At 29.7% G+C, this 19,515-nt stretch overlaps 1 protein-coding gene across 1 annotated transcript in view; it reads right to left on the bottom strand.

Annotated features, from left to right (window-relative positions):
* Nucleotides 1-19,515, bottom strand: part of LOC143066598 (mannan-binding lectin serine protease 1-like) — a 93,769-nt gene that overhangs the window by 39,704 nt on the left and 34,550 nt on the right. The window contains exons 4-9 of the mRNA XM_076239470.1: nt 16,273-16,385; nt 8,438-8,540; nt 7,645-7,830; nt 5,621-5,830; nt 2,436-2,582; nt 227-284 (exon numbers count right to left, since the gene is read on the bottom strand). Coding sequence (XP_076095585.1) covers nt 227-284; nt 2,436-2,582; nt 5,621-5,830; nt 7,645-7,830; nt 8,438-8,540; nt 16,273-16,385 — 817 coding nt within the window. The remainder of the gene's footprint in view (nt 1-226; nt 285-2,435; nt 2,583-5,620; nt 5,831-7,644; nt 7,831-8,437; nt 8,541-16,272; nt 16,386-19,515) is intronic.

Here is a 19,515-nt window from a genome sequence, read left to right on the forward strand (position 1 = left end):
TAGAAATGCTCACATCTTTGCAAATGACATTTTTAAGATCTATTGCTGCATATCATAAAAATGAAAATGGGTGTTGTGGGGCAAAATTAATTTTAGCCTGCATTTTAGAGACAGAACATCTGACACAAATTTTTAAAGTAAAAAAGATTTTCACAAGTTTCTCGTTTATACTGTGGTAGTTTGGATAATCTATTGAAAACATACAAAGTGAAATATTATCAATTACCTGTAGTTTCGTCCATCTTTGATACAGACACTGTTGTTTTGACATCTTGGATAGCACACTAAAACAAAATTCACATACATGGAATTAAGAGATGAAAATAAAAATACGATCTAAAAATATGTCTATGAATTTTCAATTAATGGTTTGTGTACTTAGTTATTATGTATGATCTGAAAATGGAACAGGACATTCACAGCCTTATTACGTCAAAAAATATAGAGGGTTCTGATTAATAATTCGAAATTGATCCATTACATCAGTTTATCATATTTTAAAATTTAAAATTCATGAATATAAGTTAAGATGTCGATTAATCGTTCAAAAAGGAAAATCAGGATTGTTCATATTAAAATTCTCTTGGTATCAAAAAACTTTGAATACTTAAACAGAGCAAAAAGTCAGTTTATAATGTGTTCAAATGAGAATTTTTCAAAATAAATGGAAAACAAGTAAACATGATTTTAAAGTAATATATATATATATATATATATATATATATATATATATATATATATATATATATATATATATATATATATATATATATATATATATATATATATATATATATATATATATATATATATAAATGAAAACATTTCTTATTTTCTCATAAGGAAATAAGCACAAAAACAGCAAACATTACCTAATTTTCGCTTGTGAACATTACAATAAAAATACATAGCAACATTGTAATAGACAAGATGCATTCATTACAATTTTACTTCATATTTTTACTCAAATATCTTAACGGGTTAGTCTGTTTTTAATATTTTGTTTGAAAAAAATATGGAATGTATCATAACAAAAGCTGGTAAATTTTGTCATTTAAAAAACTGTCATGTCTCTACAACACTAAATATAAAAAGAAGATATGGTATGATTGCCAATGAGACAACTCTCCAAAAGAGACCTAAATGACACAGAAATTAACAACTATAGGTCACCGTACGGCCTTCAACAAAGAACAAAGCCCATACCGCATAGGCAGCTATAAAAGGCCCCGAAATGTCAATGTAAAACAATTCAAACGAGAAAACTAACGGCCTTATTTATGTCCAAAAATGAACGAAAAAAAAAATATGTAACACATAAACAAACGACAACAACAGAATTACAGGCTCCTGAAAGAATTATTTTAATTGCTTTGATTAAATGAGACGTAGAGAATACGTCCAGTAAAATGCAACAAAAAAACCGGTCAATTTATTTCTTTTCTGCATATTTCTAAATCGCAGATATTTTTTTCTTTAAAAAATGTAATCGTATAACTTGCATTTGGTATACATTTGTTATAAATTTCAGATTGTTAAGAAGAGACATATGGTCGAACGTTTGGTATAATAACTTGATAGTAAGGGACGACACCAAAAAATCAATGAAGGAGAAAAAAATTAATTCAAATAGCTTGGGTTTTTGGGGGGAGGGTTGTGGTCAAAATTGCTGTAGTTTTGTTTAATTTACATCGATTTTATACAATTTTCCCAAATTAAGTTAAGAGGGGAGTAGGGGGTCAGTGAAAAAAAACTATATGAATTAAGTTTTTTTTTATCCTACATTGAACTTTTGATGTCGTCCCTAACACATACCATTTTTTTTTAAAACTTATATGGTTGGAGATTATCAAAGTATCGTGTATTAAATAATAACCTTGGACAAAGTCTTCACTGAAATGCAATGTGTGTTTCGGAAGGGGTTGTTGTTTTACTAGAATTTTCCAAGGATAAGGACACACAAGATTAATTGTGTCATGTGGTTAAATTGAAAGGTTTTAATCAAAGTATGTATAGCCCAACAACAGTTTTAGCAACAGTTTAGTATTCCCTATCAAGATGTCTTCATTTTGGTATGGAGTCTCAAAGTTTAACTAGATCTTTAATTTTGAAATTGATTTCGTGTCTAGTGATTTTGTGAACCCTCCAGACAATGACCCATGTGGTCCGTATAAGTTCATGGATACTTTATTTGGTAGCAGTAACAGTAGTATATCACTGTTCAAAAGTCTTATATTGATTAAGCGAAAAACAAATTGAGGGAAATTCATCAATATTAAGAAAATAGCAAAACATAAGAAACATTGAACTGCAACAAAACTTAAGCCAGCATCCATTTCTGATACGCAGTTTAGATATGTACACCTATTAACTCTCTTTTAGAATCAACGATTGTGTTGTCTATTGAAAATCTCTATCTGAATAAAGACTTTTACCTTGACGTGGAATTACAGTATAATTTGCAGAGAATCCTGTCCATGTTATTAAGTTGTCTGTTGTAAACCTTATTTTCAGTAAGCCATCCCTTGAAAAGTACAACTTATCTGATGCTGATTGTGCACATAGCATAACTTCTGGTGAATCTAAAGACAAATTTGAAGAAGTAAAAAAAATATATTTGAAGCAACACAATGTCTAAAATATATTTCTTAACTTTGGACAAAAAAGATCAACTAATTGATCTCATGGTGACAAATACTTTTTTGACTGCTGTATCCCTATTTTGACAATTTAACCTATTATTTGTGTTTCGTTCACGCATCGTTGTAAATAAAATGGAATTTGATGCGACTGTCATACAAAAGAGAGGTTTAGCGCTATTAAATCAGGTTCAATCCACCATTTTCTACATTTGAAAATGCCTGTACTAAGTCCAGAATATGACAGTTGTTGTTCGTTCATTTGTAGTATTTTATCATTTGATTATGCCATTTGATTAGAGAATTTCAGTTTTGAATTTTCCTCGGAGTTCAGTATTGTTGTGTTTTTACTTTTTTATGACTTGAAACCACTTTCCTGATATAAAAAAGTCTAAAATGTTGATGCAATAAAGTTGTTGTTATAGTTTGGATTATTGTAGTATATTGTCACGGAACATTTATATAGAATATTGAGAAGCTTTATAAAAGAGTTTTCTGAATCACTAACAATTCAGTCTGGAAAAAAAAATCAGTTGTTCGAATCAATCATAGATAAAAGACACTGAAGATCAACATGGAAATATCAACAGATCTTTAATCAACTAATTGAACTTTAACAATAGGATTTGTATTCTTTATAGTCAGCCGGCATTTGTTACAAACTGACATGGTATAGAACTTCAAGAACACGACATTGACATTAGGATTTTCATACGGGAAATTCATTTGGTATTTTGCTATGTATATATATATGAATAAAACAGACCTGGAGTATAAGTTAATTGGATCATAACCCAACCAAATACCAACTGAGCTAACAATTGAAGAAGAAACGTGTGTTGATAACACATCTTTGATAGACTCCGTGAAATTTAGAACAGACACTGAATCATTAGGAGCTTGACATTTTGTATAGATATTTGTTTATCATTGAAATCCGTATGTTTGACCAATGCATCTTCGTGAAAATTTACATGAAACTTCTTTTCTACTTTTTGAATGTCTTAGGTACGGTACAAAAATATAGATAAACTGACTGTCTGTTCAGTTCTCTGTCGATTACTTTAATCTTTGTTTATTTGGGCAAAATTATCCAACGATTACTATTTAGATCTAAGCGTCACTGGGGAGTCTCATGTAGACGAAACGCTCGTCTGGTGTATTAAATTATAAGCCTGGTACTTTTGATGATAATTATTTACACCACTGGGTCGATACCACTGCTGGTGGACATTTCCTCCTCGAAATTATCACCAGCCCTGTAGTCAGCACTTCGGTGTTAACATGGATAATAGTTAAATGGTCATTATTATTTATTTATTTACTGTTTGAAAAGGTATGAATTATTCGAAATACTAAGGATTTTCTTATCCCAGACATAGATAACCTTAGCCGTATTTGGAATTTTGGTCATCAATGCTCTTCAACTTTGTACTTGTTTGGCTTTATAACTATTTTGATCTGAGCGTCACTGATGAGTATTATGTAGACGAAACGCGTGTCTTGTGTATGAAATATAAGTCTGGTACCTTTGATAAATATGAAAATAATTCTTACAACTTCATTTTCAAAGGGTCTTTCTTAACTTTGAATAACATGTCGGTGTAAACCTTAAACGCATTGTGATATGGAGAAATATAAGGACTAAAAGAAGTAAAGTATCATACCTTACTAATAAACCAATATAAGACAAAAAAGTTCAGCTTTACTACAACGTTTACTATTAGTGGTATGTTTAACTTTGTAACGATCTCAATGCCTTTGTAATCGATTGTATACATATGAAGCATTAAAAGATACACGGTGCAAATGCATTTATTTGGTTTTCTTTTTTTTCTTTCTATTTCTGAATATTGTTACGTAACTTGTAAAAGCGTAGGAATGATAAAGATTTGTATTGCTATAAATTTCTCATCAATAACATATTTTATCCTTTGAACACAAGGAAGTGAAAACTGATGTCATCGTTACGAATGTGTCTGTGAAGCGTTTGTTTTCATTTAATATCACTTCAATTGCTTTGAATTGAAATTTATAATCTTGTAGAAATATAATAAGACTCATTACTCTTTCGACATTGGCAACTTGCTCTTTCGTATGAGTTCTTGCACATCTAAGTTTACATCAATTAACAAATCTTTGAAGATCAAAATAGTATAAAAGTATCAAATTTGATAATACTTTTACAAATATTTCAATATTTTGACTTGATCATGTCAACTTCAAATTAAGATTGAAGAATTGCATGTCAACATGAATAAACCAACTTTAAGGAATAAATCATAATTTAAAAACTGTGTTGTCAGTGCCCTAGGAAATACTGCTAACTATGTTTACCTGCTTTTGTCACTGTAAACAATATTGATGAACAATAATTGCGTGGCACAAAATTTTCCATAAAAAAAAACACAAAAAAAAAAAAAACACAAAAAAAAAAAAACACAAAACAAAAACAAAACACCACCAACAACAAGAAAACAACAACACCCATTTCCTTTTATTTTTGATAATTTTGAAAAAAACGCTAATATAATAAGACGACTTCAAGAATCAGTTATGTAAAAATAAATCCTGTTATATCAATTATACAAATACAAATCGTTATGATTGATATTCATTACAGCTAAATTTTAGACCTTTAACAAATTATTTTTGATTTATGAGTATGTGTTGTTCAAATCTCTCATCCATGTTTTAACTGGAGCAATGTTTGTTTTTTCTACATTGCAATAAGTCTAGAAACATCATATTGTGTCATAATTATAACTATGACGAATGGTCACAAATTTGCACCAGATAAAAGGGAATCAACTATGATTTCGATATATAATACGTTACGATTTTGTATCGTTTCAAATCAGAATAAGAACATCAGAAAATGAAAACGTGTTTTGTGTCAATTTGATATATTTTTCTAAAAAAAAATAAAAACCTTTCTAAATAGCTACTCAAACGGACATTTTTATTACTTTTTTTTTTACCTGAATAAGAGTCGAGAAAAAGTGAAACTCTATCAAATGAGCAGTTGTCTGATTCCTCAATCTCCATGTGTGTAAACTGTATCATAATTTGATGATCTGGAAGAGGAGCTATGATTGTCGTAGAACAATTGATATTGTTTTCATACACATCCGGGTATCCTGGACTAGTTATAGTTCCCTTCATAGAACCTTCGATTTTAATTACACATCCTAAAACACACACACACACATATATTGAATATATATATTCATAAAATAATAAGTAAAATAAGTAACAAGTTAACAGTTCCATGTATATGTATACAACTCGTCTAAACATCAACACAACAATGTTAGATCTGAAAATTTGCTTTCGCAAATTTATGGTTCTTCCCTCGCCTGATTCGAACCCATGCTACTGAGATATCGTGACACCAAATCGCCTGCAATGTAACCGGTGCACTAGACCAGACGACCACCTGGGCTTCATAAAAAATGAAGCTTTCGGTGGCCGGGTGTTACCTATCCACGTCAGTTTTAATCTAGCGTCGTACTACATTACATGATATATAAGGCATGAAGACGTGATTCTTACAGATCATCTAAACTATCTATAGTAAAGGATCCTACAAATTAATGTAAGATACAGTCACAGAAAATAATAATATTTATAAGTACGTCTGAGCCAGTGACAACTCTACAACAGATTTATCCATCGGATCACCAGCAGTGATGGTGATACACGGCTGTGTACATTATGTATATACAACTCGTCTAAACATCAACCAAACAATGTTAGATCTGTAAATTTGCTTTCGCAAATTTTTGGTTATTCCCTCGCCCGCATTCGAACCTATGCTACTGAGCTGTCACTGGCTCAGACGTGCTTCACATTGTTAAACGCAAAGTGTATAATGGATTTGACCATCAATTCTCTGTTTGTTTCACTCACAGTGATGAAATCTTTACTAAAATCTGAAAACTAAAGAGTTCATAGCAATTGATTCAGAAACTTTTAAACTAGTTTTTCATATTTCTTTACTATAAAAATTTTATATCTATTGATGTGATGTTTTTGTAATATTTTACAATGTACTTAATGATTTACTGCTTATTAAATTCAAGTCCACATATCTTGAGATGGAAGATGGGACAATCATTTCGAATGTTGGGCATGGTTAATGCTAATTTTTTTTCAATCAGATGAAGCAGAATTCACACAAAACCTTCTCAAGCCAAAAAAACAAAAGGCATTGGACAAAGATCTTTAATTTTACTTTCATGTATATTGATGATTTTATATCTCTCGAAAACCGTCGTTTCAAAGAGTTCTCGAATCTCATCTATCTTATAATTTAGAATATAGAATACTACTGAACCTAAAATGCATACTTAAGATCTTAGACCTTTCTTTGACATTGACACAAATAAAAGTCTTTGAAATGAATCTAAGATGATTATAAATATTCCAATTGTCTAGTCCTTTTTTTCTAAGCTGTAACATCGTTTTCAATAAATTGTGTTCAATAACTTACTTTCGCAACCAATATGACCAGCATGACGTTCTAACTTATGAAACGTATGAAGATATTTACAAATTTCGGTTCTAATAAAATATAAAATGCTGAAAGTATTGTCAGGGTGAATAGTTTTTTTTTAACCCCTTCAATAATCATTCATTATAAACAGCCCACACACTAGTGTTTAGTAGTAGATATTTTTCTTTTAAATTCATCATACTTCAATTCTTAACTGCTATAGGTCAAATACTTGGACGACGTATATATTTATATACATGAAAAAATAATGTTCCATATTATAAAATAGTACTTCACGATTAAAAACGTAATGGATAATACAATACTTTAAATATAAAGCTTTTAGAAATGTAAATTATTGATAACAGTTTCAAGAAAAACATAAGTGTCATGTCGAAAGGGAATATTAATTTACATACATCGTGCATAATGAGTTTGAAATTCGACTTTGATATACTGCTTCTATTTCACTTTTTAGTGTTACTTACAGCTGAAGAATTTACTTACGTTGAGTTGATCTGTTCTCCACAATCTGCTCATCGTTCTCTTTGACTTCTGTGATGAATTTAATTTCAGCTAGAAATCCTCTGCTTTCTAACATGTAGTCCGAAATAAATACTACCAACAAACTATCACCGGTTGACATGATATCAAGCGATGTGGTACCACATAATGTCATCAGTCTTCTGGACTCTTAATCAAATAATTCGGACAATAATCATGATTTCTAAATTAGTTTGCTACTATTATTATACATGTAAAAATTAAGTTGAATTCAATAACTACAAGCATTGAACATTTTAGAGTTTTCAGAAATATTAGATAATAACACAATATGTAAAACGTTATTTAAATTTATACATCAATTACATTGTCAAAAATCTTTCGCGTATCTTTTGTTATTAAATTGATCGACAAAAAGTAGGTGCAGACTGCAATAAAATAGTGTTAAAGGCCACCATAAAAAGTGCTTGTCCTTAGTCAGGAAACCTATCATTAAGGGTTGTCTCATTGGTAATCATACCACATTAGTTTATTTTTATGCATAACTGACTCTGATTTCATTGATGACCACAAGTAATAAGTGTGTACATTATTAGGTCTCTGATAGAAATTGTTTCATTTTAAATCCTACCACATCTTTCTAATTTTCATATTTCAAATTGTTGTTTCTAAAAAATGGAATACAACCCCTGTCTTATCTTAATGATTTTGATCTTTTTGTTTCATTTTCAATTTCTTCATTTACATGTTTGCTTATTTCTGTAGTTTCTTTGTTTCATTATTGTTAAATACATACGACTGGTTGTTCCGTCAAATATTTCAAGTCGATCAAACATGCAACTATCATCCGAAATTGACATCTTAAAAATGTTCAGCTGGACACGTTGGTGCGCAGGAGTCTAATAAAAGAAAAAAACGAATGAAATAAATCACGAACTATCAAACTGTATAAGGAAAATGATGATTGTTTAGTGTTTTAAAACTCCCTGAAAATTGCGTAAGATCGTTGGAATTGGATAGTACTTTTGTTCAACGAGATAGCTTTTATAAATGACACCTACAGTACGATACTTCGTTTCTTCTATACTATGTTTATAGATTAGGCCGTAAGTTTTTCTCGTTTATATTGTTTTACATTTGTTATTTCTTGGCCTTTGATATCTTTCTGTGTGGTATGGGCTGTTCATTGTTTAAGGCCGTACGTTGACCTAAAGCGTCATTTGGTCTCTTGTGGAGAGTTTTCTCATTGATTATTTTGACAAATCTTTTAATTTTTATGATAAAATCATGAATTGAATTAATAAGTTATCATTTTGTAGAGAAAACTATCAAAGACATATATTGATGTATATAAGAAATCATAAAAGTAATCTGACTTCAAATGTAAAACAAAATAAATATGGACTAAACGTTTCATTTGAATTCACAACAGACGTCTTATCAGCAGCTTTTGGAAAAGTGAAATAAAAGATTGAAAGGAAACTAAAGTCCGCAATTGCTCTAAGGAAAATAAACAATACATATCTGGGTCCATGTAATACATTCATCTCTTTGTTTGCCCATTTTTATATCAAAGAAAATTCAAATAAGTTTTTTTTTGTATTTTAATGCACATTTGTATAAAATGTATTGCCTATTTGCAATTTTTAATGTGTTGATTTTTTAACGATTTGTATGCTAATTTTTGGTACTTGCTGTTTTTTTCTACTCTGCAGTTGTAATTATACTTTTAATTAACTATGCAATTAGGTGAATAAAAAAATAATTAGTGTTTGATGAAAATAATCATGTCAGTGGTAACCCACTCAAATTGTAATAAGCTTCCTCTCTTGCTCTTTATGTAATCGATAGGATTTATAAAATCTAATTTTTCCAGGAGAATATTTAGCCTTAAATTTGCTTTAAAATTCAAAATTGCTGAAGCTAAGTACATAATTGCTTTGAAGATCAAACGGCATCCTAATCTAGCGTTTTTTGTATGCTATATTATTCAAATTAATTAAATTAAAAGAAGATTCTAGATGCCTTCCAGTGCATATTAGACTATGTTTCATGTCGTGAACTAAATAAAGCTTGCATCTATTTGGTGTATCCAACAACTGTGACAGATAATAACCTTGATTACAATCCGAGAAATGAACAACGTTACATATATTGACAAATTACATTTTGAAATTATTTAGAATTTGATAAAAAAGAAGATGTGGTATGATTGCCAATGAGACAAATTTCCAAAAGATACCAAATAACGCAGAAATTTACACCTTTAGGTCAACGTACGGCCTTCATACGTCCATTTCAAAGATACCAAATACATCAGTTTGTACATATGGAATATCTGTACCAAGGAATATGACATTTATTATTCGTTTGTTTGATGTGTTCGAACTGTTGATTTTGCCATTTCATAAGGGATATTCTGTTTAGAAATATTTTTCTGAGTTCGGATTTTAGTGATGCTACTTTACTTTCATGTATTTCTTGTTCGTCCCTACATGAGCGTATGTTTATACTTTTCTGCGACAAAATGTACTGTAATACTAACGTTTTCGTTCGTATTTGATTGTTCGCATTTTTTTGCTGTAGTTGTGTGCTTTTAAAGTTTTTATTTCTGTATTTTAATGATTTTAATTTTCTTTCCTTATTGCACAGATATACAAAATAGATTTTGATTTATATTCATGTTTTACTTTCAAATTAGATAACAAATTTCTTATACATTTACTTTTGTGTTAGCTGGTAACTGAAATTATAGTTGAAGCTCATATTTGGTAAACTTTTTAATGATTAAGTCAGAAACGAATTCGCCCGTTTTATGTGTTTTTTTTAACCGCATCAATTTCATTTTGGAAATCCAGATCAGTAAAAAAAAAATACAAAAAGAAAACATTGACATTGATTAAATAATCTTTGAACACTATACAGATTGCAATCGTCGTCTTCAAATCTTTTAAAAATAGTCTGTGAGCAAGGACATTTATTCATACACAATTTACCTTTATATTAACCATCACATAATTGTGTTTTAAACGTTTTATATTTTATGAAAAAAAACCTAATGTTGGTAAAGGGGATCCCAGTGGTGATATTACAACTCGATAAAACAAATATAGATAAACCGAACATCGTCAGCAAACTAAATACTTGTCGGTTTAAAATCAGAATAATAAACTTTGTTCGCTAACACATACAACTTTTGGATCGTCAATTCGTTCATATGCTGTATATGATTAAAAAAATTATTAGTTAAACATATTATTTATCCATTATGATTACTTGTTTAGCGTAACAACATCAATTGAGGATTTACAATTTGTAAAAAAAGCAATGAAATTATTTCATTATCGTAAAATTATTCTTTGTCAATATGAAAATTTTAAAATTTAATACATTTTATACAATTATGTTATCCAAACTATCATGTTGGTTTGTTTGAATATGTATTACATTACCAGGGGGTTTCCAAATTGGAATCAAATAATGCATTCAATTTTGTCACTCGTATCAAAAACGTGCACAATAAGTTTAATTAGCTACGTTTAAAATGCATGCCGAAATTGATGTATGTACATGTACATTTTCAACATCTGTATTCAATTAATTCGAAAAATGAGACAGAGTAGTCATTCAACTTTGAAAAAAGGGTGGTGCAAAAATGTTTTTTTAAGATTATAATATTTGGTCGTTTGGAAAATTAAGTTCGATTTTCATTTTTTTTAAAATAAAAATAAAATAAGTTTTGTTAGTTTAGTTTTTACTACAGTACTGATCAAAGTCATGCAGACATTGAAATTGCTTGTTTCGCGAAAAAAACGAATTATACGGGTGATTATACTTATAGATATGTGCTAAAACTAGGATGTAACCGGTAGATTTTCCTTTTTTTTAAAATGATTTCGATCGCATAATAGCAATTAATTAATGTCAAAAAGGTCACTAACATTAATTGTAATTGAAATACACGTGCATGTACATATGAATTTGACTGATTTAAACACGAATTTAATAAGGGTTAGATATCAGTTTTGTAACAGTTATCAACAGACAAATTGAAAAATCAGATTGAAATCTATGAATTGGCTTTTAATTAAATCTTTACCAGTCCAACTAAAACCCTAGGATATCACCAGAAGTTTTCCTTTTTCTATAAATGGTCCAATCCTATAATGGTGTGATTAGTTAATATAAACAATCTCGGACGAACATGATTTCGATCGCATAATAGCAATAAATTAATGTCGAATAGGTCACTAACATTGTCTGTGAAATACAAGTGCATGAGCATATAAATCTTAGTGATGAAGACACGAATTTGATTAGGGTATGTTGTCAGTTCTGTAACACTTTTACACAGACACATTTAAAAATCAGATCAAAACCCTTCAATCTTTTGATAAAATCTTTACAAGTCTCATTATAGTTATCTAAAATTCGTCCATGATAGTTAGATTTTGAATAATAGTAAAGACTCTTTGTATGTAAAACCATTTTGTGAAGTTTTAACTTATTTTATCGAAATTGACATTCTGACTAAGCATGGCGGGTCATGCATTCTTAGCAGCATCTGGTCTTGTTTCGTTTTTATTTCATGCGATGCCCTTAGTTTTATTTATCGATTTATAATAAATTTAACTACTGTTGCCTCAATTGAACTATATTCGCGAAACGTGTTGTGACCTGTATATATTTACGATTTCAGTCTAACATCTTTGATGGCGAGCTAGCATAAAATATACAGTCATTCCTTATGATTTAATTCTAAATTCCTCTTTAAATTGGAATAAATCATTAAAAACACGGAGGTACCCATGGTCACATGACAAATTTATGTCTATGAGCTGATAAAAATACACTGTCCACCAATCAGAAGACGCGTCACATCGAAAATTATATTATATACAAATAATATATCATTCAGTGATTGTTGATCGCAATTCAGTTAACGTTTGAGAATGTTGCCGATGTTTTGATCGTAATGTTGATACCTTATCAAGGCAGAATCGTAGAGCGCGTGAAAACGGAAGGAATTGATACAGTTATGTCATTTATTTTTTTCATTTTTTCCATGCGTTACCATTTTTTCATTTTTTTTTCTAAAAAAAAGACTTGTTTGCCTAGAGTAGACTGTTAATTTAAAATGTTGTCAATTGTTTTTTAAACTCTCATTTTTCTATTGATCATTGTTTTAGCTTCTTTAACTAGTAATTTAAGATTTCCCCTGTTGTATCTTCTTTCATTTTCTGAAATATTAGTTCCTTTGTAAAACGGTAGTTACAATAATTTTACGTCTATACCAATCCTGATGGTATAAAATACGCTTATTCAACATGGGCGTTGATGAAAAAACAACCCCGTTACAAAACATTAAAACACAAGATGCGCATTTTGACAATAAATGTTTCTCCTTTGATATTCGACTATATCTGGCATTGGGTGCAAATTGAATCTTCAATTCACAAAAAATGTCACTGTTATGGAATGATTTTTTTTTCTTTTTTTTTTTTACAGCTGTTGATTTTGCCTTTCATCGACTTATTTTCGTTACATCTCTAGTTATTGTTCTTAATTCAGAATTGACATAAAATAAAGAACTGACATATATTTCTTTTTATCAATTATCAGTAATTATGTAACTCATGTGTCTTAAAGGGCACTAGCTACGAGATATATAAAAAATCAAAAGTATGATTTTTTTGTTCAATCATTAATGAAAGTGAAAAAGTGAAATAATAATTAGCTTTTCCCTTTAACACGGAACATTTGATTACAAAATTGTAACCGTATGATATGTTTAGCTACTGATTCCTGCTTTCAGGATTTGTAGAAATTGTCCGCTTTTAATTGATGTGTGGGTGTAAATAACGCGGGGTAATCATTTCACAAGGCTTTTATGTAACAAGGAAACTTAAAAAAATGTTGATTAGTTTTAAAGATCACATTATCTGTGTTTTAAAGTCATATTGAAATCAACACTTCCGCTTACATCAATGAAATTCTGCTTTAAAAATTTGTAGAAAAAAAAACAGAATGAGAACGGTGTTACAATGTATGATTATGTACTTAATTTTAACTGATCAGTTTAAGAAGTTGTTTTATTCATGTTTTTCTTAATTTCTTAATAAAGACCTTTAAAAATTGCTTTGGTAAATTTCTTTTTTGACATTTCGTTCGAGAGTAATATATTTGTTTTGAAAGACTTCAAAAACATTTAGCTCTTTAACTCTTACTTTTTTTTACATACCTGGCATTCACATATTTTACTTTAAGCGTGTTTTGATGAAGAAGAATCCAGAAAAGCGCTTCGGTCGAATGAAATTTCTAAAATTCTGCTTTCATTTTTGTTTGTAATGATTTAGAATATCCATTGCACGTTTGAAACTCAGTCTGTTAACTGAACTCTTATCTAAGTAACAATTAAGTAACAAAAACACCAAACTCCGAGAAAAATTAAAAACAGAAAGTCCCAAATCAAAATGCTAGAGTTATCTTCTTTTATACTGTGATTGGCGTAAAAAATCATGTTTTGAATTGTTCGTTCCTTTATTTTTGCCAAATCGATCCGGTAACATTTTACCATTCTAACCTACTCTTGAATATTCTCCATGTAATATGTTCTTATAACTCGTTAACCGTAATCTAGGGTTGTTTGTCTTGAATTCTTTTGACAATAACTTCGAAATAGTGTTGAAGATCTAGTACAAACTCATTTATAACCTTTGCTTATGTTCGAATCTCCTTGCAATTGGTAAAAGATAGACTTACAAGCACTGGCGCAGAATGTTTGGTTGTTAAGTAGTTATTGTACATTGGTTCGATACGATCAAAAGGCAAATTATAGGAGTTATTGCCCCTGAAATAGAGCATTCATGATAACTACTTCAATTTTAATCATGATAGTGTCATCGGGTCTTTTTTTTATAGTCTCATGATACCCTTAATGACCTTCTGGAAAACGTGAGTTACCAATGATATCTAACATTTTATATGAAAACTTTCAAACCATTTATTTTGGGAATAAGTATATATAAATTAACATTCATATTACACAAGAAGGAACGTTTCATATACCGGTAGTCGAGAAATATCTACAATTAAATGACCTTGCCCTTTGCTATAACTTCCACTTGTTTATGATACGGAAACAACTAATCATCTTTCTGATATCAAAGAACTACAAACTATAATATTTTTTTGATCTGCTCAAGAAATGTTCAAGTCTTTTCAAAAATGATTTTGCATATCGGTATAAAAGTTCTTCCAAACATTTATTTTAACCGGTGAGGTCGAATACCGTCAATTGTTTTGTGAATACTAATTGGTTTTCAATTCCTCAAAGTTTTTAGACAAAGAAACAGTATTAAAAACCATATTTGTAAATCTAATATGTTGCATAATTGTTAAAGATTTCTAAATATGAATCCTGACTTCAAATCACTATTAACTTTCTCCTTCGAGATTTTCATATAACAGTACAAAATATTTTAACGAATTAACTATCTTTTCTGACAAATTACTTTGACTTTATAGTTTTCGATTTTTCTACACGAGCATTCTTGATGGAATAAATACGTTACTTGTTATTGTTTAATATTAGTACATGTAACCTTCTGCAATGTAAATTTGGTGATAAATATTTACATGAAGCGTGGTACTGCTATTTAACACAATAAACATTTCAAATTAAACTTGTTTCTGTTTTTATCGTAGTTTTGTGTTTATCAAATATCGTATAATGTAATTAATATCTTGTAAAAACTATTAGATTCAATATTTTATGGGGAAATTTGTCTAAACGTTTGTTCAAGATATGATTGGATAAGATAACTGTGTCTAAATATATATATTTTTATTTTTTTAAAATTTTTTCAAAGAACACAATTTGAAACGTACAACCTGTTTTCGTTTGATTTCATTTTTTGTTGTTGCTAGATATATTTCTCTTCTTATAGTTCTAAAACAAAAAAATTACAAATGTCTACCAAATAGTTCATTAGATCATAAAACATAAGTTTTCATATTTTCTAATTCTTTATTGCATATATGCGTTTTGGGTAAAAACTTCTGGAAACTTGTATGGAAATACGTACACGGCCATATTAGCTTCATTTGGAGATATGACCAACATGTAAATATGATAATCGTCATTTTGATTTGATCTTTTTTTTACAAATGATATGGTAGCTTAAACATTTCGTACCAGAACGACACATTGTGAAATTTAATTCAATTTCAATTAGGGAGAAACATGTGTGTGTGTTTTTTTTTTTTTTTTTTTTTTTTTTATAAAATGAAGATTATAAATGCAAAAAAGAAATTGAGAAACATCCATGTGGTTTTTTGTCAAATCTATGAAAAAAAACGCGTTCAGGTTTTTTAAAGAGTCAGTAGCAGTTAATTCATAAGATTTCCTTATTTGTTTGATGCAAGTAGACTTTTAAAGTTCATATTGATACGTTAAACGTTTAATGAAGGTCTGCATCCGGTTTTCAATCATTTACCAAACATGTTATTAAACATCTGACACGTGGAAAGGCAGTTGTAATTGAAATGTAAACTCTCAACATTCAATATAAACATGTTGTTGAACATCAAACACGTGGAAAGGCGGTTGCAATTGAAATGTTTACTTACAACTATTCTATACAAACATGTTGTTGATCTAGGATAATTATCAGGATATCCTGGAGATGTAATATAACTCTCACTACTGATCATAGTATTACACTGTGAAGAATCTTCCTCTCCTTAAACGATAAAGGAAAAATACATTACAATTAATAACAATAATATTCACATCATAAAAATAATACTTTGATAACAAGTTATTATTTCTCCATAGTTTTAATGCATAACAGTCTGTACAAATGTAGTTTTGACGTTTCATTACCGATTGATAGATGTTCTCTGTTAATGTTTTAGTGTTTGTTTGTATGTTTTATCTTTATTTTCAAAAATGTATTAAGGATACAATAATTCTTATCTTTTGTTTCTTTACTTTTCTCTGGGTTTTATATAGTTTCGTTTAGCATTGACCGTTGTAAATACGTTAATAGATAGCCTTAGAAAATATGCTTTCTTCCATCAACAAATGTCAATCTTTTTCTTATCGCGTATACCTTATCAATTTTTACAAAACAAAAGGGTATCATCTGTCTTAATTGTTTTCGCTTATTGGTTTAAGTCAGGCCGTTTGTGGAGCCTGGTGAATTATTTCACTTATTGATATTCAGTGACCTTTTATAGGTTACCATATTGAATGGTTAATCATTGAAGGTCGTTCGACGACCTGTATATATTTACATCAATGTTTGTTGTTCTATGCTGAATAATAAGCTCATTTTTCAATACTACTTCACATCCTTGTATTTGTTTTTAAAAATGTGGTATTTATGTTTGGATTCATCATTGTCTATTGCCTTTTCCAATATAACAAGTCTGTCAGATATATAAAATTATCTAGATTATTAATGGTTTGTTATACTTGTTTCGATTAATTTGGGATAGATAAGTACCGTGGCACGTCTTATAGTAATGTGAATTCACACTAAAAAATAAAAGAAAACAAACGACACAACGGAAACACAACGTTAAAATGTAACACACACAGAAACGAACTATAATATAACAATGGCCATATTCCTGACTTGGTACAGGACATTTTTAAAGGAAAAAAATGGTGGGTTGAACCTGGTTTTGTGGCATGCCAAACCTCCTTCTTTATGGCCATGTGAAATATAACATTAAAATGACAACGCAACATTACAGGACTACTACTACTGACGCCCAAATACAAAAGTTTGTAAGCCGAAACAAGTACAAAGTTGAACAGCATCGAGGATCAAAAGTTCATAAAAGTTGTGCCAAAAACGGCCAGGGTTTTCTGTTAGGTACCAGAACATCCCTATTATTTTGAATCATTTATACTTTTGCAAACAGTAAATTATATAAAATGACTATACAAAAGATGTACATGATAAAACTGAAGTATTAGCTAATTACAGGAAACAACCGAAATGCATTACATAACCCGACAAAATGCAACACATCCGAATAAGTTTAAACCTCAACGCCAAGTGACGTCAAGTTAGAAATTGTAAAAAAAAAATAAAAAATAAATAAAACTGTCCCTCTGGCATGTTTCATCCCTCTTTTATGAAATATCGTTGGCATTTTTTCAATTTCTCTATTAGTCTGAAACGAAGAATACTTGTGTAAAAAAGATGAGATCGTAATTTGTTTGATACTATATCACAAAAAGAGATATATTTATTGTCGGTACACTAATTGATATTTGGACGTTTTAAGTATAAATATATATGAAATAACAGCCCCTAGTGTAGCTAGTCAGTCTCGTCGTAATTATGATGCAGGTTGCAGACAGATTACTATTAGTAATTTGAAAATAGGTTTCGTGGATATTTTTTGGCAGACGCATCAATTTGATTATCATTAATAAATTCCAGATTGGAGAAAAAATACTTGTGAAATGACAATGTCATAGCTCTGGATTAAGTATCGAGCCCGGAAAGAGCTATCACCATTATAAATAATTGCCATAATGAAAGTAAACGTGCTCTCTTGTACTAAATAACCTTTTGTCGACTATTTTGGAACATTCTTCTTTTTTTTTTTAATATAATGGGGTGTTTCCTGTTTGCCTGACAATAACAAAGACTATATTTTTCAAAAGGTAACCATGTCAAAATATTGTCGGCATTTGAGACACAAGTTAAGAGAAGAGTTAACGCTAATTATGTGACAGACTACACATTTTAAATATCTGTATGTTGTTTTAATATTCAAAGTAGCATTACTTATAGAGCAAATGCAATCATATGCAAAGACTACATGCTTTAAACTGATACGTTAGCATTACACATGTTCTGGTCAAAATAGAAGATACAAAGAAGGAAATTTAAATCACGTAGAAAAAAGACCGACAACATCTTGACTAAATCAAACATAGACAACAAAGAAAGTCTGCGTCTAAAAATTATTCATTCAATTTAGTATTAGACAATTACAAATATTCTTTCGTACTATTATGAATATGGGTTCAAGAAATAAACATATTTCTAAAATAAATAATCAAGTTAATAACAATATCATTCACATCATAACCATGGTATTTTTATATTCCTGTTGAAGGTAAATCCAGAAAAGCGCATCGGACGCAATACATTATTAAACGTGTTGTTTTCTATTTTTAACATCACTGAGTAGATACCTCTGCTGGTGGACTATCAGTCCCTGAGGGTATCATCAGCTCAGTAATCAGTGCTTCGGTACTCACATGATCTAACAAACCTTACCTAAATTGTCCGTTTATGAATTTTGAAATAATTATTAAACTGAGGTTTCAACTCCCTCAGGCAACGTTGGCTTCAGATGAATTTGGCTATTTATTTTAGGTATTTTTGACATATAGCTCTTTAACGATTTTCGGTACTTATCCATCTTCGGATTTCAAATGTTGGTTTTGAGCGTTCCTGATGAAGGTAAATCCAGAAAAGCGCTTCGGACGCAATAAATTATTAAACGTGTTGTTTTCCATTTTTTATAATAAGTCGTCATTTTCGTGCAGTATTTAGTACATATATGAGGCTGTTAGATTTCTCTTTTGTGCTTCTTTGTGACATATTTTTATGTTTCAGTGATTAAGATGATAACACCATGATGACTGCTGTATTTTTGACATTTTTACCTATTATGTCTGTTTGTTGGTATTAAAATAATTCAATATGGATTGAAATGCATTAAAAACAATTTTTAATTTTTGTCAATCGTTATCTAATGATAATCAATCTTTTCTAAATGCCGTTAATACCCTTTTAACCGTTCAAGCAAAATTCGGGTTACTAGTGTTTTGTTCCC

Source organism: Mytilus galloprovincialis, chromosome 1, assembly GCF_965363235.1.
Source record: "Mytilus galloprovincialis chromosome 1, xbMytGall1.hap1.1, whole genome shotgun sequence".
Lineage (NCBI taxonomy): Eukaryota > Metazoa > Mollusca > Bivalvia > Mytilida > Mytilidae > Mytilus > Mytilus galloprovincialis.